We start from the raw sequence: 27,012 nt of genomic DNA, 5'->3' as shown, positions 1-27,012 counted from the left end.
GGCTGGACCGGCCGTTTAATGGGCTGTATTTCAAAAACTAATACGCTATCCAATCGCGTCGAAGCTGTGTTTCGTGCGCGCTGCCGGGACTCGCTGCAGGCAAAATAGTCCTGTCCCTCGCAGAGGTTCTCAGAGATTATCTGAGCCACTAAAGCTGCCGGAGGTGGCCTTCTTCCTGACACCCCACTGGTTGGGATGGCATGTGCGCAGGTTGATGTGCCTAGGAGGGAGGGCGGCTCTCGGTGGGGGGCGGGTTGACCTTGCGGAGGAATACGCATGTGCAGGGCTTGGAATGAGTTTGAATGAAGAGGCGGGTCCAGCCCATCAGCCGTAGTTTTCCCCTCGGTCGGATCGTCCAGGATTCGGGAACCGCTGTGGGTGAGGTGGGGGATATGAGAGGGGGGCGGGTGCTGGGGGGATCGAGGGAGGATAGGGGAGGGAGGGGGAAATGAGCGAGGGTGGGGGGTAGAGGGGGAGGGGCGTATGAGAGAGGAGGGGGTATTGTAGAAATTGAGAAAATGCCCATGGAAACAACTGGATCTATATGCGGGGGGGGGAGGGGAGGTGTTTGATAGACCCTTGGGCACTGCGGCTCTTCTCCGCTGCCCCTCCCGGAGCCGTCTCGCCTTCCCCCGCAGGGCGTTTTTGTCAGCTGCTGCTACACCCTCCAGTGACACCGTTGAGAACCAGTGCAGTCTAGTTGCCTTTCTCTTTGCGGCCCCCACTGCACCTCCTGTGGGTGGGGGGAGGAACGTGCACAGCAGGTGTGAAGCTTCTAGCGTGCCTCTTTTCCCCTCGCCTCTTTTCTACCCATCCCCGTCACCTTCCGTTTCTTTGTTGCCCAGTCATAGGCCAGACACCTCCTGTACCCCCAAAAGCTTCCAGTCTAATTTCAGATGTTAGCACAACAAAGGGGACAATAAAACAATTAGAAGTAGGTACGTGGAAGGAAGGACCGGATTGTGTGGTTGTCAAGCAAACCCACGTGCACAGCATGGTACAGCAGGCTTTTTTTCTTTAAAAGCATCTGTTATTTTTAAAGTAGCGACCTACCCTTAATACTCGGCCATCTCGGCTTTTTCCCTACATTACTTATTCCATGTACCAAAGCAGTCTTCCGCTTTTCAAAGTGGGAGGGGCTGCTTTGATAATGAAGGGCTGTAACATTAGTTAGTTTGCAATGTTCTTGTAATAATAGTCAGTCACATTGTGACATAGCTTAATTAAGCATTGTTGTGATGCTATAGACTTGTGCTATACTGGGCTTGATTTTGGGTTGTTTGTTTGTTTATTTTATTGTTCTGTTTAACTTGACACTATCTTGGGTGGTAAAATGTTTTCTTTTTATTTAAATAAGCAAACTGATTTGTCCTGTTATGCTTTAGATGAACATTATCTCAGAAGTTGGAGATTTCCCAAATGAATGTGCTAGCTGGTACTCACTTTCTTGTTTGTGTGGTGTTGTCAATATCTGCCAAAAGATAATTGGGATTCTAGACTGTGCAGTGCAAGTTTTAGTAGTGCAGCCCTTTTACAATGTATGACTGGTTGAACTCCCAATAGATCTTGAAGTCAGTGGGGGTTGTGGGTGCTCTGCACTTCTGTAAAATCAGACCAAACTACAGACTTAAGTTAACTTTAGGCATTCACTTTTTGAAAGTCTTGGCCAAGTGTATGTTTGAATGCTTAATTGTGTATGTGTGGGAGAAGACATTTAACTCTCAATCATACATTGAAATAAATGCATCTAGTATTCAGTGTGTGATAAGTGCCACAAATTAAGCTTCAGAGCTTATCTATATCTATAGTTCTACACACTTAAGTCTAATTTTTATTTAAATGTGACAAAACTAAATGCAAGATCTGTGACTCGAGATTTCAAAGTCTCAAAAATATCTAAGTAGTGACATTTATATAAACCAGAACTCTACTGCACATTAAAATTGTCACTTTGTAGTATTAACACAAAAAACTATATGCACAAGGGGCAAGATTTAAAAAAGATTGGGAGGGGGCTTGAAATTTCTGACTTTGGTGATTTGGAAATCTCCACCCTAATATTGCATTAGCATAGTTTTTTGTGTGTATGTGTTTATTATAGACCTTCACATACTTCAGAATACTGTGCATATAATATCTGATATTTACAATAAACTTCAGAGCTAACATTTCATACTTGCCTCCATAGGAAGGACAGCTGCATCTTCTAACAACCTTACAATGTCTGCATGTTGTGGCTGTTGCTTTTACAAAAAAACATAAAAATATTCTTACTGACAGAGCCGTGATTACAAGAGAACAACAAGACTGTATTTTTTGGAAGCTCAGAATACAGCACTGACTATGCGCAGACAATCTAGACAAATTATAAACACCGTTGCTGACGTCAAAGAAAATATGGAAGGAATTATTGAAGAAGATAGAGAGGTTTCTTCTATGCCTGTTTCAAAAGACAAGATTGTCAGAGTGGATGAATCAAAAAGCACAAAGGTTTCAGAAATGGAAAATTTAAATGGCAGGAGCCCCACAAATGTGCAGAAACCCAGAGTGAAATGCAATAAATATGTGGGGAGAAAATCATATCAGAATAGTAAGGATGATAGTAAACTGACAGTTAATGAAAGCCTTTCTGTTAAACAAACAGGAAACTTACTTGAACCTTCCTTGTCCTTTTTGACATTAGACAAACTGCAAAGTCCTTTTTCAGAAGGCAGACCTACATTTTTGGGTGCTGCAAGCTATCTGACACCAAACAAAAGTGAAGCAGATGTAAAACCGAATTGTGGAACATCGGAGAAACTAATGAAGAAACCTATTGATTTTGCTAGTGTAACAATAGCTGAATTTGGGATTACTCCAGAGTCTTTTACTGCTAAGCCATCTGTAGGTAAGGGTTGATAAGGTGACTCTAAAAATGAAAGTTTCAAAATATTGTGCTTCATATGTGAGTGAGAACACATCTGGTATCTTGCATAATTTACATTCCCTTAAATATTTAATGGTGGACATGAATCCATCTCCAGAAGATTTCAGGGCATTTGAGACTACTTTTAAATGAAAAATGCTCTTAAATTGGATTGAAATGTGGTGGGTGGAAGCTGTCAAGAGAACTTATTTGAAATCTGAGGTCTTAATTTATGATGAAATCCATCTATTTAAAAAATTTAAAACAAAACAAAGTTGTTATAAAAATCCCAAGATTGCTGACGTAGCTGGAAATACTGTTGAAATAGGCAACAGAATTGGCTTCTCACAGACCCAAAAGATTAAAATTTTTGAAGGTGCCTTCAAGTCTGACTGTTTATATTGCTGGATCTCACTTACAGCTCATCAAACCAAAATGATACTGTAATAGATAAACAGCATAAGACACCCATAATGCAGATATGCTGAGTTCAATATAAAATATTGATATGACCATGTAAAATGGCAAAATGATTTATTTTCTGAATGGTTTATCTGATTGGGTGGATGTCCGTTTCATTCACAGAGTAATAAGACATAATGGGCACTTCTGGTAATAACAGATACTGGTTTTATAAGCAGTGAGTTGGAAATAGTGCAGGAGAGAGAAATTGTGAGGAATTTGCCAACATTCACCGTACTTGGCATATAGAGTAATTTCCTATTAATCATATGTTTCCTTGGGTAGGGGGGAAATACTCTGACTTCCTAAAGCTGTGTTCAGCCAATATGAGATCATGGGAATAGGATCAGCTGGAGGGCAATTTTGCAAAAGTAACACAGGGAACTTTCTTCATCCCATGTGCTTTGTAGTCAAATTTTGATGTTTCTGTCAGTGGCACAGACTCATAAGTACAACTAAGTGTGCAATTTCACAATCAGTAGGTAGGGCTTCTTGAAATCCAAATTATGATCATTTTACAGTGTGGTAAAGTAATGGTGATTACAGCACAGCCTTTTATATATTTTAGCTACATTAACATTACAATTTTCCACTGTCTCTGTTTAAAGGCACAAAAGTGCAAAGCAGGATGTTAAACATGTTTAGTAACCTATCTAGGGACCGTCAATATGGTTCCCCCAGGGAAACACAGTGTTAGGCCTCAGTTTGGGGATGTATGGGTTGTTGTGTCGTCGTCCCCCGCCCCCAATGTTAGAGAGCTGAGGGAGGGTAGTCTTTCATGGCATCATTCTCTCCCACTCTTAGCCCCAAACCCTGTGGAAATTCCAGCAGAACTTTCCATGAAAGCTTATGTTGATCATTGCAGCATTAACTTTCTATCCCCCTGGGTCTTGTACTCTGGAGAAGTGTTGAGTGTAAGAACGTTCATGTTGCCAAGAAAAGGGACACCAAGGGTTGATTTGTGGAAGTTTTTCCTTAAAGCCTTTTTGTTTTTACTTTCTGTGAAGACCTTTTCTTGGTCTCCCTAACTTTCTGCATCGCAGTACCGTTTGCCAGATTCCTCTTTTGTATCCAGAGAGGAAACTGTTTTGTGCTTTCTGGAGAGAGAGGTTTCAAATGCTTGCTGTTTTATTTTTCCTTCTAATGAAGACAACATTGCAAATATAAAACTTTGTATAACACCTACATTTTTGTAATAGAAGCAATTTCCCTGCTATTTTAACAGACTTGTAAGTGTTCTACTGAAGCTTCATTGTGTTTTTCTTCTTGCATTGTTTTCATTTCAGGGAAATACATGGCTTTAAAACTTAGGCGCAGATCTACAATTGGAGTACGGGGTTCCCCTGAAAATAATAGCCTTATTCGATACCTTGCCCAACAAAGGAGGAACAGAACCGAAGACCCTTTCACAAAGGTGGGAATTTTTTTCAGAGTTGTGCAATATGGCTAGTGGAGGAAATCCGTTTCAGATATTTCCCATCTTGAATGAATGTGACAATGTTCACCATTTCACTTTTCTAGTCAAAAGCTTTTTCTAGTTTAAATTTTGAATAGGAAGAAAATCAGATTAAGGATATGTCTACACTACCGTCTTTGTTGACCTATGTTAGGTTGACTTAGTCACCACAGTAATTACTGTGGTGGCTGATGTCCACAGTACCCACCTGTTGGTAGTCCGTGTCCTCACCAGGAGCGCCAACTGAAGAGGGACAGTGAGGGGGGCTGAGAACCAGAGCTCTCAGTTTGAAGCCCAGCTGCCCGTAGGGCTTCTCGCCTCCTACCGGGTAGCAGGGTGGGGAGGGAAGCCTCCTGGGGCTTCAGGCCTCTAGCGGGGAGATCCACACCTGGAGCTCAAGCTGGGAGCCAGGAGCTGGGCTTTCTTCTGAATGTGAGGGCTCCAGCAGAGCTGTGAAATTGACAAGCTAGCAAAAAGCCGATGTAAGGCACACAGTGTCTATGCAGACACTGCATCGTCCTAACATGGAGGTGGAGTTATGTCGGTGTAGAAGGGCACTTACATTGGTGGGCGCAAGGCTGTAGTGTGTACACTGACATAATTAGGTTGTCGTAAACTGTCTTATGTCAAACTGAGTGTAGTGTAGACCAGGCCTAACCTGGACTGAAGGAAAGAGAAGGCAAGTCTGAAGGAAGAAAACAAAAATAGAAGTAACAATGGACTTACTTATGATACTTAACACTTTTCCTACTGAGAATTGTGGGGAGCTAAAGTTGACGCCAACTGCCTCCAATAGATGTATTTTAGTAACTCATATTATTATTTATTGAAAAAGAGTTAGCTTAAAAGAATGTGAAGGTAAAGATACACTTCTAAAACTGTTAACACTCTCTTCATTCCTCCTTGTTCTCCCATACCCCACCCTAGGGTTTGTTAGCTATTTCCTTGTATATTTGTTGCTCAAGTAATGTTAATGAACCTCCTTTTAAAAAATCTTCGAGGAAAACATGTTAGATAAGGGCTACTTTAAAACTTTGCTTTAGAACAGACTGAGGCTGTTTTTACAGCTTAATCTTTACAGCCCATTTGTTAAACTTCCTCAAAGTGTGTACATATGTTTGAGTTATTGGATTGAAAAACGTTGTTCTGTATTGGAATATTAAAACAAGTTTAAATACTGCAAAGGTTGAGAATAGATTGTAGAAACCTAAAGGTAAAAAATATTCCAGTGATGTTGTAATTATCTCAAAACCAACATTACAAACCCAGGATATTCTGAATTAAGGTTACGTTTAGAATAAATCTGAACATGTTAAGGTATGAAGATGCACATATAAGTTGCCCAAAAAATCTCAACTCTGCCCTGCAATAACAGTAAAATTACGACAAAGGCATTTTAGTGGGTGTGGTCCCAATTATATTAGACTGACTTGAAAGAATCATTCACTTTTTTTCCATATTTTTTCCTCTCCTAGTGTCACTACAAGGCTAGATGCCTTACGTGGGTGTTGTCATACCTTTACATTTTTGGTGTACGTATAGCTCCTGAATTTCTTGGTTTTGTAATGTTTGGTTTTTGCAATAATTACAAAGTATTAAGACTGTTCAAGGCATATTTTTAAAAATGCACAAATATTAAATTTCTTAATTAACTCAGTTTTTAATTACTTTTAACTCCTAGATGAAGTAATGGATCTTAAAGTCTCAGATAATTCATTCTGTATTTAAAGTGCTGTTAGTTTGGGAAAGGCTAATTTTTTTCATACATAAGAGGCTGGATTCCTGTTTTAAGCGCAAAACAAAACTCAGCCTTAATTATGGAGTCACAAACGTTTCTATAATTATGTACATATCTGTTAATATTCTGTAATATCACTTTAAGTTATAGTTGCTTTTTACGAATGTTCAGTTCATGCTTTTTACATCATAAAGTGCCTGTGTGCATCATAAGGTTCTGACCATATTGAAGACCTGGGGTCCAGTGTTCATTTCACTGGACTATCACTCTAACATGTCACTGAAGTCAAATTTTTAACTGTCCATTTTTTTTCCCTCTTCTTCTGAGGTATAACTGGAGGTTGATTTCTTATGGGGAATTTAATATTCAGGAGTTCTAGATGGTTTTTTGTTTTTATAAAATGTCAGTGTTGTATGTAGTTATGTCTAAAATATAGAAAGATGCTGTTACTCATACAATTTAGTTTACATGAATGTGAATAGGGCGGGCAGAGGCAAACTGCCTTGGAGGGACAAGTGTAGGAGAGAGAGTCAAACTGTATTGTTGTGTAGTAGTATATTTGAGATTAATCTCTTTTCTACATTTTTCATCATAGAACTCAGGGACAGTATCCAAGTGAAACCCAAGGCCATTTTAAAATGCAATTATTTGTCTCTTTGATTAAGTTTGTGCTGTTGTGTTAACATACTTATTCCTCTTCAGCATTTGTAAGTTTCAACTTTTTAAAGAGCATAAATGGATTATTTTTTTCATGTCCTAGCAGGCCAGCCCTTTTAAACATCAAAATGTTGGCTCGTTAAAGGATAAAATATCTGCCTTCCAATCATCTTTTCAATCAGCGCAAGAGGACGAAGAGAGGGCTTGCTTTCCTGGGCTCTCGCAGGAGGAGAGTGTGTCCCAGGCAGCAGGTTATTGTAAGTAATCTATATCTGTAACCAAAAAATGTCAATAATGTTGATGGTAATTTAATTTTGGTCTGAATAGAAACCATAAATGATTGTTCTATTTTAATAACCCAGTTTCAAGACGAATCTTGAATCATGGTTTCACGGAATAAAAAGGTAAACTAACTGAAAGGTCCAGTGTGTTTATCTGTTGCCTAAGTGACTTTTCTGATAGCTTTTTACTTTCTAAAAATTTATGTAGTACTATTCTGACTATGGTGAGTATACTTTTTGGACAGTTAATCAGACTTCTTGTCTTTTGCTTTTCATTGAATGTGTTTTTATTATCTGCCCCTCTTTCATAATGAATTCATCAATCTAGAGACTGAAATCAAGTTACTATTTGCAAATTTTGCATTGGTCCTTACATTTCTGGTAACAGTTCCAATTGTGTGAAGATCTGGTGTCCAGTACCTTCTTCAAAAATGCAGTAGTATTTGGAATTTACATTTTATTTCTTTGATATATAATTAACGTACTCAAATGATGAAAGAACTCCAAATTATTGATAAGTTGCCCTATCCGCTAAGGCCTCTAAGCCATCCAATAGGAAAAGGAAATTAACAAATGTTGCACATGAAAAGTTAATGTGGCTCAATGGTAAGTATAGAAAAGATGCCAGAAAATACATTGCTATATTCTACTTTATTACTTACCTGAGCCCTTTATACTACTGCTTTCCATACCATCCACAAAATAATCATCTAGTTTTGGTTGTTTGCTTTATTTAAAACCCCCAAGAAAATGAAAATAAGTAATATAGTACTACTTGCAAAATAGAATTCAAAAGATGTTCTTAATTTTGTCTGACTAGAGAGACTTCTAGCTTATCTATCTTATGCAGTGAAGGGATGTAAATGATCTACATGGAAAATCTAAGGTTTGTTTATTTTATTAACTTACAAATGCAGCTCAGAACAAACCACCTTTTACAAAACAGCATGAACAGTTGCAGTTGAGTGAAGAGTTAGCATCTGAACGCAAGAGAGTTGCGTACAGGGAAAACTGGAAAGAAAAATTAACTAATGGTGATAAAACTCCAGCCAGTATCCAGGTATGCAAGATTGTCTCTCCACCAGAGGAGGTGCCCATCACTGAAACTACTACTGCTACAATTTCAAAGGTATGTGTATATCTTTAAGGGGGTGAGGGGAATTAATTATGAAATTGCATCAGCAGATCCCTCTTGTAGGAATTAAATTCACATAGTGAGCAGTGGAACTGCTGACGGAGCAAAAATCTGTTGGGGGATACTGGTGCATTGACTACATTGGAAATTTAGCCCCACCTCTGTCATCCTTAGTTCCTCTTCTGTCACCAGTAATTATGGGCCCGATACCACAGTGTGGATTTTTTTTTCCAATTTTCTACATGCGTAGGCTTAAAATATGTTTACAGTAGGCAAAGTCTTCTAATAGACAATGTTATCTTTTGTCTTGTAATCACACACAGTTTTAATTAAAACTTCCATTTACAGAAATGAATATTATTTTAATTTTGTAACTTACTACATTTGGCATCTGTAGATTTCTTGTACATAGGTCAAATCACACTTCAAAGTTCTACATGAGGGTAGAGCTTGATGATAATGGTACAGAGCAATACCTCTTCATTGGAAACACTCTCCATGTGTGCTCTAGGTTCTGCCAGTTACAACTATGAGATTCATGTGGACAAATTTGAACATGTCGGTTAACTAATCTAGTCATTCAGAAGAGATGCAAAACAAAGGTTCTCCATGCCTCTCCTCCTCAAGGAAAAAGGCATGTTATTGCCGCTGCACAAATAGGGGAAGGGGAGAGAAACCCTACTGGATGTAATACAAGTTCTACTTAAGATATACCATACATCAGAATTGCTAGTCCACTGGTCTATCTTGTCAGGTGTCCTGTCTGATAGTGGCCTCCACCAGAAGCTCCAGAGAAAGGTGCAAGTAACCTGCAACAAAAAACAGCTCTTAGGGAAGTTTCTTCCTAACCCGCATCAGTTAGTCGGTACTTTGTTCCCTGAAATATATTACTACTTTATTTTCCTTATTTTTATTCCCAACTAATGTACCTCTGATTTTTCTCATGTACATACATTTGAAATCCTCTTTTGAATTCTGATAAGCTTTTGGCCTTGCTGATATTTTGTGGCAATAAAGTCAACTAAAGAGACTAGTAATGTGATAATGAAAACTATATTCCTACAGAAGGAATATTACCTGACTCTTTAACATGCATTATATGCTCAAAGAAAAAGGGAAAAAGTCATAAGCAGGAGTTGCTATTAAAGTCACTATTTGCCAACAGTTACCTCACAGTCCTTGCCTGCAGATAGACTAATAAGTTACCTATTTGATCCTGTACTGACAGCCTTCCAAGTGAACTGCAAAGCCTTTTAATATTTTATCCTCGTCTTTCTTCTAAATGGGCCTCAGGCTTGTCTCCGGTTAAAATTTGGGGCTGGGGGTTGGTTTGGTTTTGATTTTGATTTACATTGGAAATATCAAGTCTTGCCTGCCTTCCGTGTGTGTGTGTGTGTGTGTGTGTGTGTGTGTGTGTGTGTGTTTTGAGGACTGGAACTGAGCATTTGTAGAGAGAGAGGATGTTTAGTCAGAAAGCTTAACTTTTTTGGTTCTTGATTTATTTACTGTTTAACTGAAACACTTAAGAGAGAAGCTTTTTTTGTAAAAGATTCAGCACTCCATCCCTTCAGTTTAGGATTGAGAGCTCCAATTCTTGTCCTCCAGAAGCTCCTCTTTGTCTTCCCTTGACGATCAGAGTTGATACATCAGAGGTGAAAAATAAGCATTTGAAACCACTCCTTTAAAAAGACTATTTAGACATAGAAACAAATTTCTATGAGCACAAACAAAATACATTTTCTTTATGGTTCACTGCTAATAACTTTAAGTAACGAAGCTGCATTCAGGTTTTTGCTTTAAAAATATCCATGACTTTTTATATTTTTTGAAAACTGTTTTACTGTGTTTCCTTGCATATCAGTATTCTGGTAAAAAGCTATAATTTCCTTTTTTAGGAAATTCCCCGTACGCCACCAATTACTGAATCTGGAATCTTATCTTTAGAGATTATTCCACTAACGGGCATCCCAAAGACACCACGCAGTAAGAAGATTCATCACTACTTTTGTTACTACTCTATTAGAAGCTTAAAAACTAAATATGCTTTATTAATTGTTTCCATTTCACAAGCAGTGATGCTATCCCTTTATGATTAGGAGTTTCAAACAGAAGTCAATATTGCTTTGTGCTGTATTACCAATGCTGGCAAAAAATGTGCCATGGATGATAAAGTACTATTCAATTGCTGCTGCAGAGAAGCTCAAATTAATCTGGTTCCCAGATTTATGCAGCTCTTTTTGCTATAAACTACAATATTTGGAAATGCTTCTTTTAAATGAGAATTTAATAGAAAATTAAATATTCTGTACCCCAACAAGAGTAATAGGAGATTCTCAAGAGTGTAGAAAAGAAAATAACCCGAAGATAGGAAACAGTCTCATGTAAATGATTCTTTTGCTCTAATTTTTGATATTTATTAATCACTCTGAACTTGCTTTGTTTTTCTGAACCTCTAATGTTACCTTTTAAAAAGCCTTTCTCTTCTAAAAAGCTTTATTTTATAACTAACAAGTATTACAACACAATACGAATTTAGGCTCTAAGTGTCAATGCTCTTCATTCATACTTTAATGTTTCCTTTCTTTAAGTACTGCAGCTCTAAAAGCTGTTTTAATGAGGAGTTAAGTACTCATATAAAAACAGTTTTCCAACTCTCAAAATATTTAGTCCAACAATTTTGGAATGTGTTTTGTAAAGTTTTATATGTCACATAAATAGTAATTATTTGAAGCATTCCTTGAAATAGAAATATCATTAGACTCGAAGAAAGGTGAGATTATAATTAAGGAACTTTTATGATTAACATAGATTTCACATAAAAGTGTGATAATCCATCTCTCATTGACCACTTCCCTTAACTGCATGTTAAACCTCCAGAAAATAAGGAAGTATAACAGAAATGCTGACATAATCTTAATAGAAAAGAAAATAATTGCAGTACTATATCAGCTATATTTTAAACACAGGAAATAAACTACCATATATGATATTGTATGGATGTAACTCATGCATAATGCATCTCTAATGGAGACCACAACACCAAAAACCTAACTTCTGAGGAATTCACACATTTAAGCAGCTTTTTGAGACTAAGTAGCAGCATGCATGTATTGCAACAAATGTTGAATTTTTTAACGTTACATCTAAAGCCCTTAAATCTTGATATTTATGTATTCATTTTGAAGATATTACTTCTGAGTGCATCAGTGAGGAAGTTGGAGGTAATACTGGATCGCAGCTAAGCAGAAAGAAAGTTACCTTTGCAGAAGAACTGAGCTTGGAGATATTTGATGAAACCATGCCACCTGTTACGCCACCACAAAAGGGAAACCTTCCATCCAGTGAACAATCACATAACGGCTCCTCCTGCCTTCGATCTGTTCTGAAGAAAACACCAGTAAAATTACTGATGGAGAATGTGAAGGTTGGTGTATTGATCTCATCCATAAATATAAACTTGAAACGTTAAAGAAGCATTACTGTATTCACTACTCAGTAACTTTTTTTTAACTGAACCATGTTTTCCAAGAAACATCTTTTTTGACTAATGGTATAACAAAATGCATTGGAAGTTGTATGTCTGTGACCTTTTTTCATATACGAGGTTTGTCTGAATTTATTTTGAAAGTTTCAGGGGGCCTTCAACATGTACAGTACACATTCTAAAAAACAAGATTATCTAATGCTCAGTTTATGCTGATTACTAAGAATTATTTAAAGAAAATGACTTTCATTATCCTTTTTCAAAATTGAAACTTGGATAAATTAAACATGAACAGGCAAGCGTTATAACAATAATAGGTGTTACACTACTGTATTGATTAGACAGGAGTAACACTGTTGATCTTAATAGGAACTCGTAAGCAATACTACTGGCATGGAAGGAAATGAACCTCTTTTATTCTCTGATCTCTCAAGAAGTTGTGAAGAACTGCAAACAGGTCAGAAATTTTTATACTTTTCTAAACTGGCATAATCTTTATTTCCCATTAATTAAAAGGAACACTGTCAAGTTGAACTTGATGCTGTTGCTACTGGTCTCTTTGTTGCAGAACTTGAGGAAAGAGTGTAAGTAAGCAGTGCACAAATGTCATCCTATTTCATGGGATAGGTAGTACAACAAACAAAGAAAAAGAGGAAACTGTCTATATGCAAAGTACTATCAAATTCTCAAAGTGAATGGGGGGGGAAGGAAGACCATATCACTAATTTCTTTCTTTCAGTAATCTTTGCTATTATACAACAACAGGTACAAAACTTTAAGATGGAAACATGACTTCAAGTGGACAGTGCCCATTTAAAAAATTTTTTAATAGTGAGAAGATATAAGAAAACTGAATATTTAATATACGGTAATATCCTTGGGATATAACTTTTAAAATACTTTCAAAGTTAAAATGATTTTTGTGAAAAATTGGTCACGGTAGGATTATATGATTGTCTGAAATTGCAAATGACAGAAGGGCTTACAGTAAGTAAAAAGTTACTTTTTGGCCTGTGGCCAAAATACCATCTTGAGCTGTGATCCTGTTGGACATTGAGTCAGTTCTTAACATGGAGAACTTTTAAGACCAGGAAGTATTAATTGGTTTGCTTAGTAGCAAGCTTCCTACCCTCTGACTCAGTACTTAATACTCCAGGGCATACTGTAGTTCTGGAGGTGCCATTTTCACTATACTATGCCAAACTGAGGTTCTGACCACTAGAAGTTATAAAAATTCCATGATTCTTTTCTTAAATGTTACGGTATTTTCCCTGTTTCCTGGCCAAATTACAAATTTGGCCAAATTCCTACTGCATTATGGATTCCGCCTATCTAAGCTACTCTTGTAATGTCAGTTACTGTGACTCAGTTTGCTTTGTCTTAAACTACTGTGTAGGATTGATGCAGGCTATTAAACAATGACCATGTCTTACCCGAGTGCTGACTACACTTGAATGATGGAAGAAGATGGAGTGTGTGAGGGCTAGACCCCAGTATTGCAGCAGGGAAGGAATTGTCTCACATAGGCATAACTCCTTTCCTGGACCCAGGCTAAAAGGAGATTAATCTGTAAAAGGGAGCATTCTGGAATTGGTGAGGATCTTACCTGTATTAAGTTTGATTAGACATAGATTTGCGCATTTTATTTTCTTTTGCTTGGTGACTTACTTTGTTCTGTCTGTTACTACTTGGAACCACTTAAATCCTACTTTCTGTATTTAATAAAATCACTTTTTACTTATTAACTTAGAGTATGTATTAATACCTATCGGAGCAAACAACTGTGCATATCTCTCTATCAGTTTTATAGAGGGCGAACAATTTATGAGCAATTTATACGGGGTAAAATGGATTTATTTGGGTTTAGACCCTATTGGGAGTTGGGCATCTGAGTGTTAGACAGGAACACTTCTGTTAGCTGCTTTCAGGTAAACCTGCAGGTTTGGGGCAAGTAATTCAGACCCTGGGTCTTTGTTGGAGCAGACGGGAGTGTCTGGCTCAGCAAGACAGGGTGTTGGGGTCCCAAGCTGGCAGGGAAAGTGGGGGGGTGGGGATTGGCTGTAATGGAGTCGAAGAGACCAAACCCTCCACCTGCTGGCTCCACTTCCCCAAAAATCCATAAATGGGAGTAACTGTGTCCACAGTATGAGGAATCCAGCGATATTGCCTAATATTTCATCACCTTCGAGAGACTATGCACCCTCCATGCCATCCCAAGATCAAAAGATGACCACATTGATAGCAAAATTGACTGGCAGAGCACTGGACATATTCAATAAGATGCATATTGATGATGCTTCAAACTATGGTAAATTTAAGGATTTGGTTTTGAAACCGTTTCAGGTTACACCTGAAACCTACGGGGTTAAATTCAGGAGTCTTAAGAGGGGATCTGGATTGAATAATGTGGCTTATGCCAATGAAATGAGAGATTTGGTAGATTGGGGGGGGGGCGGGGTGCAGGGGGAGGCATTACAAGCTTCGAAGGGATATGTGATCTGGTTACTCAAGAACACTTCCTGAATATGTGCAGTGATGATGTAAAACAGTATTTGTGGGACAAAAAGGTAAATGCAGTGGGTGAATTAGCTGCGTTTGCAGACTTTTATGAGCAAGCACAAGCTGCAATCAAACATAAACCGCTGGCAGAGGGGTACAGGGTCGGGGGAAAGCAGAATCACCGGTTTACTCCTGGGGAAAAAGGAGGCTGGGGGGTCACCTCCCCATTCCCCTAGTACTTGCCCCAAATTTCCTGTGCAAGCAGAAGAGCCCAAGAGGTGCTATCATTGTAAGTCCAATGAGCACCTGAGGAATAGGTGTCCCTTGCTGAGTGGAAACAGGCAACAAGTAACACATGAAACTGTGGCTTCTCAGAGCCAGGCTGTGGCCTCTTTCCACACAGGATTTGTAAAGCTTGCTTCCACATAACCAAGCAATGAGCATATGCATGCTGTTAAAATCAATGGTGAAGTGCTTCTTGGATTGAGGGACACGGGTGCTGAGATTTCTGTGGTCAGGAGGGACCTGATCCAGGAGAAGGATTTGTTGCCAGGTAAAGTGGCTGAATTAGAGCTGGTAGGGGGTTACAAAGTCCTTGCACCTTTAGCTAAAGTACACATGCAAACTCAGGATCTGCAGGCTAAACTAACTGTTGCAACGGCGGCACACAATTTTGCACCGTTTCTACTGGGGAATGATTTCTTTAATGTGGCAGAATCTGTCCCATGGTTGGTTAGCAGTGAGAAGAAATCTTTGTGCTAAAAGCCCCTGAGGAGATGGGTGAAGTCACATGGACTGCTGAGGGAATAGGAGGGTGTCTCTTAGATTCCTCTGCAGCAGTAAAGGATGCAGCTTTGGAGGCAGGGATGGTTGTAGCCAGTTCCTGTAGCCCCGGGGCTCAAGGGAAGTTCCAGAGGGAAGGGCTGGACGAAGCCAGCTCCTTTTCCATAATCTCCCCGGGGGAGGGGGATGTACCACCTTGTAACGGGGGCCACCCCGGTTGCTGACTGCCAGGAAGTTACAGATCAGCAGGGGGCAGGACCTGCCCTGGGGTGCACAGAGACTTGTGTCCCGAAGGTGGAAGTTGGGGTCCTGGTGACCGCTGCGATGGGAACAGACCCCAAGAGGACTCTGTAGCTGGGCGCCAGCCCAACCTGAGTGAAAGGGGTGGGGATTTTGCTGGCCAGTGAAAGGTCTGTCATAGCTGGTAGCTGTAAGCCCACAGCTGGAGCAGGGTCACCTTCCCTTTTGGGGGACACAAGAGGGTCTGACCCAGAGGGAAGCCCAGATGGATGGGGGAGGGAGGCAGAGTCCCACCCACTTTTTGTAGGAAAGGACTTTTCCCAGGAGGAGGGTGAAAAGTCTGCGTTTAAAATGCCAGCTCCCTCTCCTCTGGATCAGGTTTTAAGGGAAACCTGGGGGTCAGGTCTCCTGGAAGGGGGGAGTCCATCCAGCTAACCTGTTGGGAACAGAAAGTGGGGTGCCCAAAGGGGTCCAGAGCGCCCCATTGAAAGATGTTGTTCTTGCTACACTTGTAAGAGATAAAACTATCTCTCCAAGACAGGGCGGGGGAAAATCTCTGCATTGGTGGAACTTCACAAGGGAGTGGGGTCCAGCCCAGAGAAATTCCAGAGGGAGGGGCCAAGGGCAGGCATGGCTGCAGTAGACCCTTTCCTGGCCAAAGACCCAAACACATGCCTGAATTAGAAGCCTTCCCCAAAGAGGCAGAAGAATCTGCATCGGAGTGTCTACCAGAGGGCACAGAGAACTGGGAAAATGCAATTGATGCTAAACCAGTCCAATTGAGTGAATGAAGCCTGTCTACCGTAGATTTGCTGTTAACCTTGTGTCTTGCTAATTCACCTGTGGGATAAAACAAAAGAATTCATACTAGTGGTAAACCCTTTAAAGATGTGGGACATACCTGATTTGTGGAAGAAACTGTTGTACATGCTAGGGATGGTGACAAGACAGCCCCACCAGCATGTTACTTTTCAGCCCATACCTGTAAAAAGCAGCAAAAGCATAACAGGCCCATGCTGCTGTGTAGAAGGGGAAACTGAGGCACACTGCCTCATGGCATTGGTGGCTAAATGCCAAGACACTTCCACTTTAACAGATATTGCTGTCTGCATTCTGTTAGCAGTACTACACCCCAACCTGTTTTCAGGCATCTGGGGATCAGGAACCCCAAAACTGGCTAGGATCCTTAGGAATGACATCATATGGCTTAAAGGTACTGAACAGGAGTGTGACAAACAGGGATTTTACATGTACTGCCTCCGCCATGGACAGTGTCCAAGTCTCTGGCAGTAAGCTTGGGGAGGGTATGATGGTATCTCCCATAAGGCTTTATGGAAATATGCTTAGAATGCGTTTTATGCTACATATGCCATGTAACATATCTCAAAGGTTATGATCTACTGAATGTATTAATCCTATTTGTATGCATGTATCATTTTTGTATTCGAAGTTATGAATGTTATGAACGTTGGCTATGTACTGGCTTGATTTCTAAATAACCCTAAGGCTTGGCTACACTCAGGACTTCACAGCGCTGCCACGGCAGCGCTGTGAACCGCGAGTCTAGTCACGCCGCCAGCGCCGTGAGAGAGCTCTTGCAGTGCTGTATGTACTCCACCTCTCCGAGGGGAGTAGCTTGCAGCGCTGCAGGCACTGATTACACTGGCGCTTCACAGCGCTGTACTCACTGCACTCAGGGGGGTGTTTTTTCACACCCCTGAGCGCAGCAAGTTGCAGCGCTGTACAGCGCCAGTGTAGCCAAAGCCTTAGTAGAGCATTTGGTCAGTTCCTGGAGAAAGGAATGTTGAAATTAAGTACTTAATCAAGAAACGCTTAAAGGACAATTTTCAGAGTAGCAGCCCTGTTAGTCTGTATCCGCAAAAAGAACAGGAGTACTTGTGGCACCTTAGAGACTATATAAATTTGTTAGTCTCTAAGTTGCCACAAGTACTCCTGTTCTTTTTAAAGGAAATGGATCTTGGAATGCTCCAATCCACATAAGTCTACCTGAGGACATTCAAGGTAGCATGTAAACAATGGATGTCACTTGTAAAAACTGTGAGTCATGCATGGACATGTGACTTACCCAGGTGACTCCTAAACTTCATCTTGGAGCTGGACTTTGTATACAGGTGAGGAGGGAGTCTCCACCCAAAAGAGAGAGTCTATTTAAACACCTGGGAGACCCCTCCATTTTATCTTCAGCTGGCTAAAGAGAGAGCATCTCCACTCCCCAGGATACTTGGAAGAAACTGGAACAAAGGGCAGTGACTGCAAGGGGTGTGAGTGATTGCTGGACCCAGGCTAAAAGGAGATTAATCTGTAAAGGGGAGCATTCTGGAACTGGTGAGGATCTTATCTGTATTCAGTTTGATTAGACCTAGATTTGCGCATTTTATTTTATTTTGCTTGGTGACTTACTTTGATTTTATTAAATACAGAATGTAGGATTTAAGTGGTTCCAAGTAGTAACAGAACACTTTTTACTTATTAATTAATTCAGAGTATGTATTAATACCTGTCAGAGCAAACAACTGTGCATATCTCTCTATCCGTGTTTTAGAGGGCGAACAATTTGAGTTTATACAGGGTAAAATGGATTTATTTGGGTTTAGACCCCATTGGGAGTTGGGCATCTGAGTGTTAGACAGGAATACTTCTGTTAGCTGCTTTCAGGTAAACCTGCAGGTTTGGGGCAAGTAATTCAGACCCTGGGTCTTTGTTGGAGCAGACGTGAGTGTCTGGCTCAGCAAGACAAGGTGTTGGGGTCCCAAGCTGGCAGGGAAAGCGGGGGGAGGGGGAGGGGAAGTAGTCTTGGCACGTCAGGTGGCAGCTCTCGGGGGTTTCTGTGATCCAACCCGTCACAGGTGGAACCAAAAATGTGTTTAGAGTGTGTGTGGGGGGAAGTGGAGGAGCAGTGACACAATATCCCTTTATCTCTCTGCACCCAGAGCCAAGGTCCAGGTTGTTGTACAGAGGCACAGCTGAGTTATATGCAGCCCAGGCCACAATCTTGCCCCTAATTTATTAGTAGGTAAAGCACTGTGGATGAAAGGCACTATGTATGCAAGATTACTATAATGTTCACTTACATAAACACTTCACAATTTAGAAACATGAGCGGTTCTCTATACCACCCAACCAATATATCCCCTTCTGTTCTGAAGTGACTATCTTTGATAGGTAGTAGTTTAGTTTAAAAGATGCTCGTTGCAGTGGTGGTGGATGGATAACTGTCCTCCCAGGTTGGACTGAGACCCCGAGCATGCAGGCTACTGAACTGATGTAAGGTGATAACTAATTTTTGATATTGTTCTAACATTTTCACCATAACTATCATTTAACACTAACTTTCCAGCAATATTTGGATACGTCAGAACCTGGCAGTCCATCTTACCTGTTGAATAGCTTCTTCAGATGGAACCTGATAAAAGAGTAACTCTGGGATTCCTTTTTTATAGTCAATAGTTTTCTATTTCTTTCTACCAAAAACCATAAAGCAATTAATCTTCAGTTATATTTGAGTTTCTTGTAAAACTAGGTCTCCTATATTTTTGTCTCCTTTTTCCATAGTTCTCAAATCTGTAATACTGTAGATCCATACTGAAAAATCCTGTTGACTTCATTAGGAATTCAGTGCTTGAAATAATTGCCTGTTCAAGTCGGTAAATAAAATAAGAGAATTTAAAGTGAAATATTTCCATTAATCGCATTTGAGGTCACTATGAATTTAATATCTTTTGTTACAGATAGAAACAATACTAAAACAATAGACACAACAGATGAGTACAGCTCTGAAAAGCCAATGAAGAGAAAGAAGGTTACTTTTGGAGAGGAGCTAAGCCCAGAAGTATTTGATAAAACCTTGCCTGCAAATACACCATTGCATAAAGGAGCGACCCCAATCAGTAACCCAGGCTCACAAAGCGATAGCCCTTCCACAGTAATAAGTCCTATGAGAGAACCTTTATCCCAGCCAAATTTTGATGACTGTGATGGTGATGATGTGAGTTTGCTTTAATTTATTACAATGGCTACTTAATCTCTACAATCAGTTTTATCATTCCATTTTGTTCTTTTTTTAAAAAAAAATTTGAAATGTCAAATTAGTCCAGATTTTAACATCTTGGAATGGTTACTCTTTAAACATTAAATTGTTTGCTTCATTTGCCTTAGGCATCCTGCATAGCTGTTCTGCCTGCAGATTTGCCATTTGGAGTGAATTCTGTTACAATATTGGAAGTATGTCGTATTTAGCCTCATTTTGTTTCTTGAGCCTTTCATACTTTTTGTAGAGACATTATGAAACATGGTATGTGTGACAATTAGTAAGCTCTTTCATCCTGTAAAGAAAGGAAAATTCCATTAGGCCATTCATATGCCACTTTAAGCAGGTTTTTGAAATATTGAAAGACGTGTGTGTGTGTGATTTTTAACATTTATTTTTGTTTTTGTAAATACAGGAATATGTTAAGCCTCTTCAAGAGTCTGTAGCAGTCCCTGAGAATAGGAAAGGTAAAGTTGGGTTATAATATGGTTTCTTAATTTGTATATTTGATATCTCTTAGCATAAAGATGCCAAGGACACATGCTTACATTTGATATTGAACTATGTTTAATGCTGCTGTTTGATAAAACTTGAAAATAACTTTGGGATAAACAAGACACAATGTTGAAGCATCAGAAATGTTAATTTTTCACTGGCTCATAGGCCAACTCAATCTCACTGAAGCCTCAGAATTTGTTTGGGTGTGTGCCTGGTCGAAGTTGAATTTATTGCTTGTTTTTCATGTTTTTAACTGAGTGCCTAGTGTGATCAGCATGTGTAAAATGTATGATGATGTGGTGGACATAAAGGCTTTATCAGCAAGCATTTAGGATTTGATTTCACATTCTGCCTAAAAGGTTCTCTTGGTTAGACCTACTCATTTATAGCCTGATCATGCACATTGAATCATTGGGAGCTTTGCCATTGATCCCGATTGGGTACAGGATCAATCTCTAGGACAACGTTAACTCCTGGTGAAATCTGGCTCTTTAACTGCGAGGTCCAACATGAACTGAGCTTAGTAACTTGAATATATCTGTTTGGTTTTTTTGGGTTTTTTGTTTTTTTGGGGGGTTTTTTTGTTTTGAAGTCTGTAAAAATCCCTATATTAATACAATGTAAACAACAAACAAAAGCCAAAAACAAATTAAAACTCTAAAAATAAACAAGGTACGTGCATACCTCTTTTTAAGTAACCACGTTACTTTGCTGCTGTAATCTTTGTCCTCCCTTTCCTTACCCCAAGCCCTTCAGTTTTTCATGTACCTGCTTGTCATATTTTGATCTACGACTGTAAATTTTTTTCAGGGAAAAGGCTGTTTGTATGTTTGTTTAAAGGGCTTGGCATACTTTATAGACTAAACAAATAAGAGTAATTTAAAAAAAGGTGAGACAAGGTGTATAGTGAGAGGAGATATACCTGAAATTTCCCAAGACAGGTATATCTGCTGTTCTTAGTTTAACCAAGATTCTTCTTTTCCAGTGTATTTAACAGAAATGAATTCCTTTGATAACAAAAACTCTTGTACCAGAATAACCCGGTCCTCTACTAAAAGAAAGGTAAGTGTCTTTTAATATTTTCTTTTGGTAATTTTTATTGAACTTCCAAATAACTCAAATATTAACAACTTTTTGTATTGTTAGATGTTAGTGACAAATGATTGAGAGCTTCCTTTAAATACTTTTTAAAAATAAATATTGGTAAGGTTAACAAAACAGTGATACTTTCATAATTTTATTTTAAAAGTTGGTTTACTTTTTCCACACTCAATCTTGCACAATTATAAACTCTTCTTGATAATTTTCAAATTTCATTCCTGTTCACTATATAATTTTTTTGATTGCTGTAAGATCGTCAGGATATACGTGTGCGTGGTAGGGTTAACATTTACAGTTAGGACAGTATGCTGCAGGTAGTGATTGATTGGTGTTCCAGCTAGCAATATTAAAGAATGTGTTAACTTGCTGGCCCAGTAGTCTAATAGCAGCATGACACCAACTATTAGATATCAGGAACTTGTGGCTCACAGAGTTTCTTGCACAGGATTCTAACATATTCCAATACTATCCCTGACTAGACTCACTGCATAGAGGTGTATAGCTCTAGTTAAAGGTTGGGGCACTTTAATGAGGAAATAGGATAGGCCAGAAGACCAATCCACCCTCCTTAAAATAAATATTTAAAAAGGACAATATTTAACTGCATGGGGTGGGGGTAAAACTTTCTTCCCCGCTGCAATAATATTGCTATCGTGACTTCGTTGGTTAATCAAGTGAAATAAACATAAGATTTATAACTTTGAGATTGTTATGGCTTCTGTACTCTTTTTAAAAGAATTGATGTTCCTCAACAGTATATCAACATTTCAGAAGAGACTGGTGTTACCATCTCGACAGATATAACGGCCAGAAATGCTCAAGATATTAAAAATCTAAGAAAGAGCAAGGTTCAAAGAGGAAAGGAAAACAAATCTGCCCCCAAAAGGATATCCGTAAGTAACCGCACACTGCAGTTGTGTGAATATCTCACTTAATATTTCCTGCCCTAGATGACTCCTGAAACTAATTTCTCATGGATGTCTTCAATAATTACAAGATCTGCTCATAATGTTTTTTCTGGCGGGTTTGTTTTTATGCAAGTGCCAACACATTTTTTTTTTTAATCTTACAGGTGTCTCACTCTCCCTAATCCCTTCCTGTACCACTGGTGAAACCTCGTACAACAGTATAGCACAGAAAGGACCCCTTAAGCTTTCTCTAAGATGTAACTCCCATACCAGTTATTGTATTCAACAATGAATAACTTTGGTCCAGTTACACCATATTTTCTTAAAATATTACCTAAATGTATGCTTCTCCCTATAAATAAACTGTTAGTTGATATAGATTTATTGGAAAAACTTAAAAGGGATAATACTGTTTTTTCTAAACCTTTTCAGAAGGTAAAACTTAGAGGTTATGGAGGAAAAAGAGGAAAGAAAAAGGTAGAAAAATCCTTGTATGGTCAGAGAGAAGTAGCTTCCAAGAAACCTCTTTTGAGCCCAATTCCTGAGATCCCAGAGGTCTTCTCTTCTGCACCATCTTCTCCAAACTCACCTAAGACACACATTCTGCTCTTCTCAGGTAATAGTCTTTCTCCCTTTCAGACACTTTCACTTTTGATTTAATCAATGATAAAACTGTAAAAGCTGTTAACTTTCTTGCCTCTATGCATATATAAAAAGTCTAATAAATCTGAGCTTTATCATCTTGTGAAGAAGAATCCTGGAGAAAGTGGGGGAGAAAAAAAATCATACTTCAGTGATATGATCCAGGAAATCTATGGTGCTGTTACAAAGCCCGAGCTGGATAAAACTGCACTCTTACAATGTAGCAATTGAAATTGTTACAAGAAGAGCCCATCAAATAAATGGGGTGATTGGGTAAGGCAGAAAATCCTTGAGGTGGTCAATCCTAAACTTTGTTTTTTGAGAGTTGGTTAGGTCCTCAACCTCAGGCTATCTTGTGTGATTTTTAGTTTACAGTAATTTTTTTAATGAATGGATTGACACAACTGAGGGACCATAGAGGTACACTTCATCCATTACATTAAAGAAAAATATTGGCCAGGTTATTCTGAAGACCTTGGAAAAATTTGAAATCTGCATGTTGTTAATCACTGATATGCCCAAAGGATGTTTTGATTAGCTCACTTGCCAAATTATATCTACATTTTTTGAGCTTTGGACAAACTCCTAATGGGATTTTAAAAAAACAAAAAAAATGTTTAGTCTTAAGCATCTATGAACAAACTGGAAATCTTAGTTTCCCTGTCTACCTCTGTTTTAACATTTTACATATAGTGTAAGTCTGTGCACGCACACAGACTTATGGTTCTCTAAAGAATGGGTTCTCAGGATTTTGGAATCCTGTGACCCCACATCATGTGACCTCAAAGTTAGTCTGTATAGATCTAGATCTGTTCCTCCTTTCTAAAAACTGCAACCACTACCTTCCAGTTTGTCTCCTGGTAGTGAGGGTCAACTATTTTATAGATATTTTAGTTAAACTGATATTTCCGCCTCATGAATACGATCTTTTTATTTGAACACCAGCAATATGCTTCACACTGCACAAAAGAGAAGACTTGTTTCCTGCTCTCGGGCGCTTAAGTTCACAGACAAAACAGGCATGTTGCACAGGACGACCAAAAGATCAGTATCTCATAGTGCTGCAAAAATGTTATGGCTGGAAAGAAATAGTTAGGATTTTTTAAACTAAAAATTCATTAGTTGGTACTACAGTTGAGACTTGAGAAGTGTTCTGATTCATTTTGAAGATTTGAAAGAAGAGAAGGTAATTGCTTGTCTTATCAGGACAGGAAGAAAGTTTCAGGCATGTGTATCATAAAAGGAAGTGCAAAGGAGGAGTGTGAAGGAAACAAATGGAAGAGTAGAAGTGGGAAGCTTAGTGCACAGTGCTAAATTTAATACAGTGATGCATACAGAATATGAATTGTAATATTTAATTTTCAGGGAGGACCTTGTGACTATAATGCAATAGTAAGTTAAGCAGCTAGAAGAAAAGATAGACTGATTAGAAGCAGCATGGTGTCTTGACTACTGTAGCAGGCAGGTGGCCTGCTGCCATGTTGGTTATGATAGCTTGGAGCATGTCATCTGTTAATAAAATTCTCTTTCCGCCATGAGAGGGAAGGGTTAATGCTTTCCTTCACCTGCACCCCTGGATCCTTTAAATTTTCCCAGTCAACCCAATGTGGAGTGATCTTTCCACTGGGAATTGTGATATTTTACCTCTCAAATCAACTTCAAGTAAACCCTAACTTAATGGGAAATGAAGAGGCATCTCAAATGCTAGTATCAAAGCCTGTTTTGGATTAGTGTTTCTGGGCAGCTCATAATTCTGCCCATGATTGAAACGATATTGCCTAGCTGGTCTTGATGCACGTTAACATGTCAGGCCGCCTCTGAAAGTATGCTGCTTCCCTATGCCTTTTATTAATTTGACTGAAGCCAGTCGGTCTCTTTCAAACTTTCCTATAAAATTCTGATTATTTGTAGAATGGTCTGACTAGAAAGACTGTATGCTTGGGTAGATGACCGGTGCGGAATAGCTTTGACAATAACTGCCAGTGTTAACTACTTGAAACTGCTGTTCTTTGGGAGGAGAGTGTAAAATACTGTGACGGTTTTACTTCTTTGTAATAAATTGAAACTCTTTTTGAAATTTACATTTACTTTCAGGTATTCTCTTGAGTATAAATTTGTGTCAATATAGCTTTTTTAAATTGTAAACTTTATATATCCTTTTAGATTATTCCAAATCCAGCAATGTACACATAGGATCTATGAATGAAGTCGCTGAACAGAAAAAAGTGGTTGGAAGAATCAAAAGGAAAGTGCCTATAACAAACAAACGTCCAAACACTAAAGAACTTGACATTGTAGAAGCCAGCAGCACCAGTGGCATTGAGTGTCAGTCATCAGATAGTGGCCCTGATCCTGCTTCAACCATTAATATTGAGGTGCTTAATATACAGGAAAACATTCAAACAGAAAATGAGCTGGGATCATCCTTAATGTCACTAGAACAGAAAGAGAGTGATGTTTGTGTGAATAATCAGACCAGTGAAGAAGACCGCAATAAGACCAGCTGTCAGCAGTCTGAGCCCAGTCTTATGAGAGAACACACTTCACCTATCATTGTAAAATCAAATTCTCTCTTGCCACTACTAAACACTATTATGCAAGAAATTAAGAGCACTTCCCCACTTGATACATCTGACAACAAAGAACATGAAAAAGTGAGAGATGTCTTAATAGAAAATGAATGTGTACTGGAAAGTGATCATCCTTCAAGTAACTCAGAGATGCTAAATGAGCTAGAGTTCTTAAACCTGCAGGACATCAGTGTAAGTGAAAATGCTCAAACTGGATGTTCTGTTACAGACTTTGCAAGAGAACGAACAGCTGACAGTGATGCCAATCTTAAAAGGTTCAAAAGGCCTTCAAGAAAAGGCAGAAGCACTATGTACCTTTCTGAACTTGAGAATCTCCATTTTGAAGCATTTGGAAACAATCTCTCTAGTTCTTATTCTAATGAGCAAGAACCCCGAATAGAAAATGACTCAGAAATGTTTAGTGATCTACATTACTCTATAGAACAGTCCTTCTTGAAGGCGAATGAGGATCATGAAAAAAAGGTAAGACGGAGTATGAGGCTGCATAAAAATGCAGAAAATGAGGGACTTGCGTGGATTAAAATACCTACTGAGATTCACAAGAACTCTTTGTCAGATTCTGCTTGCAAATCGAGGAGGACGATGTCTGCATCCATCTTTAAAGAATCTGAGAACATTCATCAAAGACAAGAAAATTGGATCCAATTTTCAGCTTTGGGGAAAGAGAACAATGAATGTGTTCCTGTTGCAGGGGGTTCTTGCAAAACACGCAGGAGGAGCATGTGTGCATCCGCTTCCCAGGAAACCAAAAATATAACTCAAACACGGAAAAAGAGAAGGGCAAGCCTTGTGTACAGTAATAAAAATTACCAAAAGGAGTCTGAAGTGGAAGTATCCTTTGAGAACCATCCTAATGCCTAGGCAGATTGGGCCATCCATTTTTTTTTTTTTTTTTTTTTTAAGGTCAGTATTTGAATGTAGATTTTCTTTGGCTTCAATTCAGTTATCTGTATTTAAGTTTCACTTAAGTAATGCCCTATTTCTATTTCTCTGGTCACAGACATTTGTATAAGTATTCAGTTTATTTGTTCGTTTGCCAAGTAACCTAAATTGTCCTTTAGCTTGAGTTTCAAAATGCTTGGCGAAACAACTGAAGAAAAGCTAGCTCAGCATTGAGAGTACAGGTGTATTAGTCAGCAATGATGGGCAAACAAGGGTGAAGTTTTAATCTCTTAATCAGCACTTCCTATTTCTAACAGAAATGGTACTGATCGCAAAGCAAAATGATGAAATATTTCTTATAAGAATACTGGGAGCTACAAGGATTGATTCATTGAAGCAGTAGTAAAAGCTGTAACAAAAGTAACTATCAAGAGAATAAATACACACTTAGATTATTTATTGGAAATATAAGGTGTTTCAGTCAGTTGAGGCAGAAGAACACACACGCCTCCTTCCTGTGGAAAGGATAGCCGTAGAAACTACTGAATTGTATCCCAAGATACATTTTGTTCCGTTGCTGTGACATTTACAGCCAAAGGAGAATAGTGTTTATAGAATAGTCTGCTTGTCTTAGGCACAAGACTTCTTTAAGGAGCAAGACCCAGTTGCTTGCTCACATTCTTTAGGATTCTTTATATTTAG

At 38.9% G+C, this 27,012-nt stretch overlaps 1 protein-coding gene across 5 annotated transcripts; it reads left to right on the top strand.

The window, feature by feature from the left end:
• The first annotated feature begins 114 nt into the window (after nucleotides 1-114).
• CDCA2 (cell division cycle associated 2) lies at nucleotides 115-26,602 on the top strand. 5 transcript variants are annotated; one of them, XM_034761820.1, is made up of 14 exons: nucleotides 115-374; nucleotides 2,189-2,887; nucleotides 4,654-4,781; nucleotides 7,322-7,475; nucleotides 8,417-8,628; nucleotides 10,530-10,617; nucleotides 11,820-12,058; nucleotides 12,488-12,575; nucleotides 19,390-19,646; nucleotides 20,104-20,155; nucleotides 21,172-21,248; nucleotides 22,043-22,180; nucleotides 22,628-22,811; nucleotides 25,001-26,602. In XM_034761820.1, exons 2-14 carry the CDS (start codon nucleotides 2,344-2,346, stop codon nucleotides 26,287-26,289), a joined length of 3,450 nt encoding a protein of 1,149 aa, XP_034617711.1. In that variant the 5' UTR covers nucleotides 115-374; nucleotides 2,189-2,343; the 3' UTR covers nucleotides 26,290-26,602. The 5 variants fall into 5 exon arrangements, with proteins under 5 accessions (XP_034617711.1, XP_034617713.1, XP_034617710.1 ...); XM_034761822.1 differs by having other exon boundaries at nucleotides 115-378; nucleotides 19,390-19,643; XM_034761819.1 differs by having other exon boundaries at nucleotides 115-378.
• The last annotated feature ends 410 nt before the right edge of the window (nucleotides 26,603-27,012 follow it).

Source organism: Trachemys scripta, chromosome 2 (genome assembly GCF_013100865.1).
Source record: "Trachemys scripta elegans isolate TJP31775 chromosome 2, CAS_Tse_1.0, whole genome shotgun sequence".
Taxonomy (NCBI): Eukaryota; Metazoa; Chordata; order Testudines; family Emydidae; genus Trachemys; species Trachemys scripta.
Note: the sequence above shows the minus strand (reverse complement) of the source record. Positions and strands in the feature narration are given on the sequence as shown.

Coding starts and splice junctions, on each gene's coding strand:
- CDCA2 (XM_034761820.1), top strand. CDS start 2,344: ATGCGCAGACAATCTAGACAAATTATAAACACCGTTGCTGACGTCAAA. Junction 8,629..10,529: donor CTACTGCTACAATTTCAAAG/GTATGTGTATAT, acceptor TTCCTTTTTTAG/GAAATTCCCCGTACGCCACC. Junction 10,618..11,819: donor CATCCCAAAGACACCACGCA/GTAAGAAGATTC, acceptor TTCATTTTGAAG/ATATTACTTCTGAGTGCATC.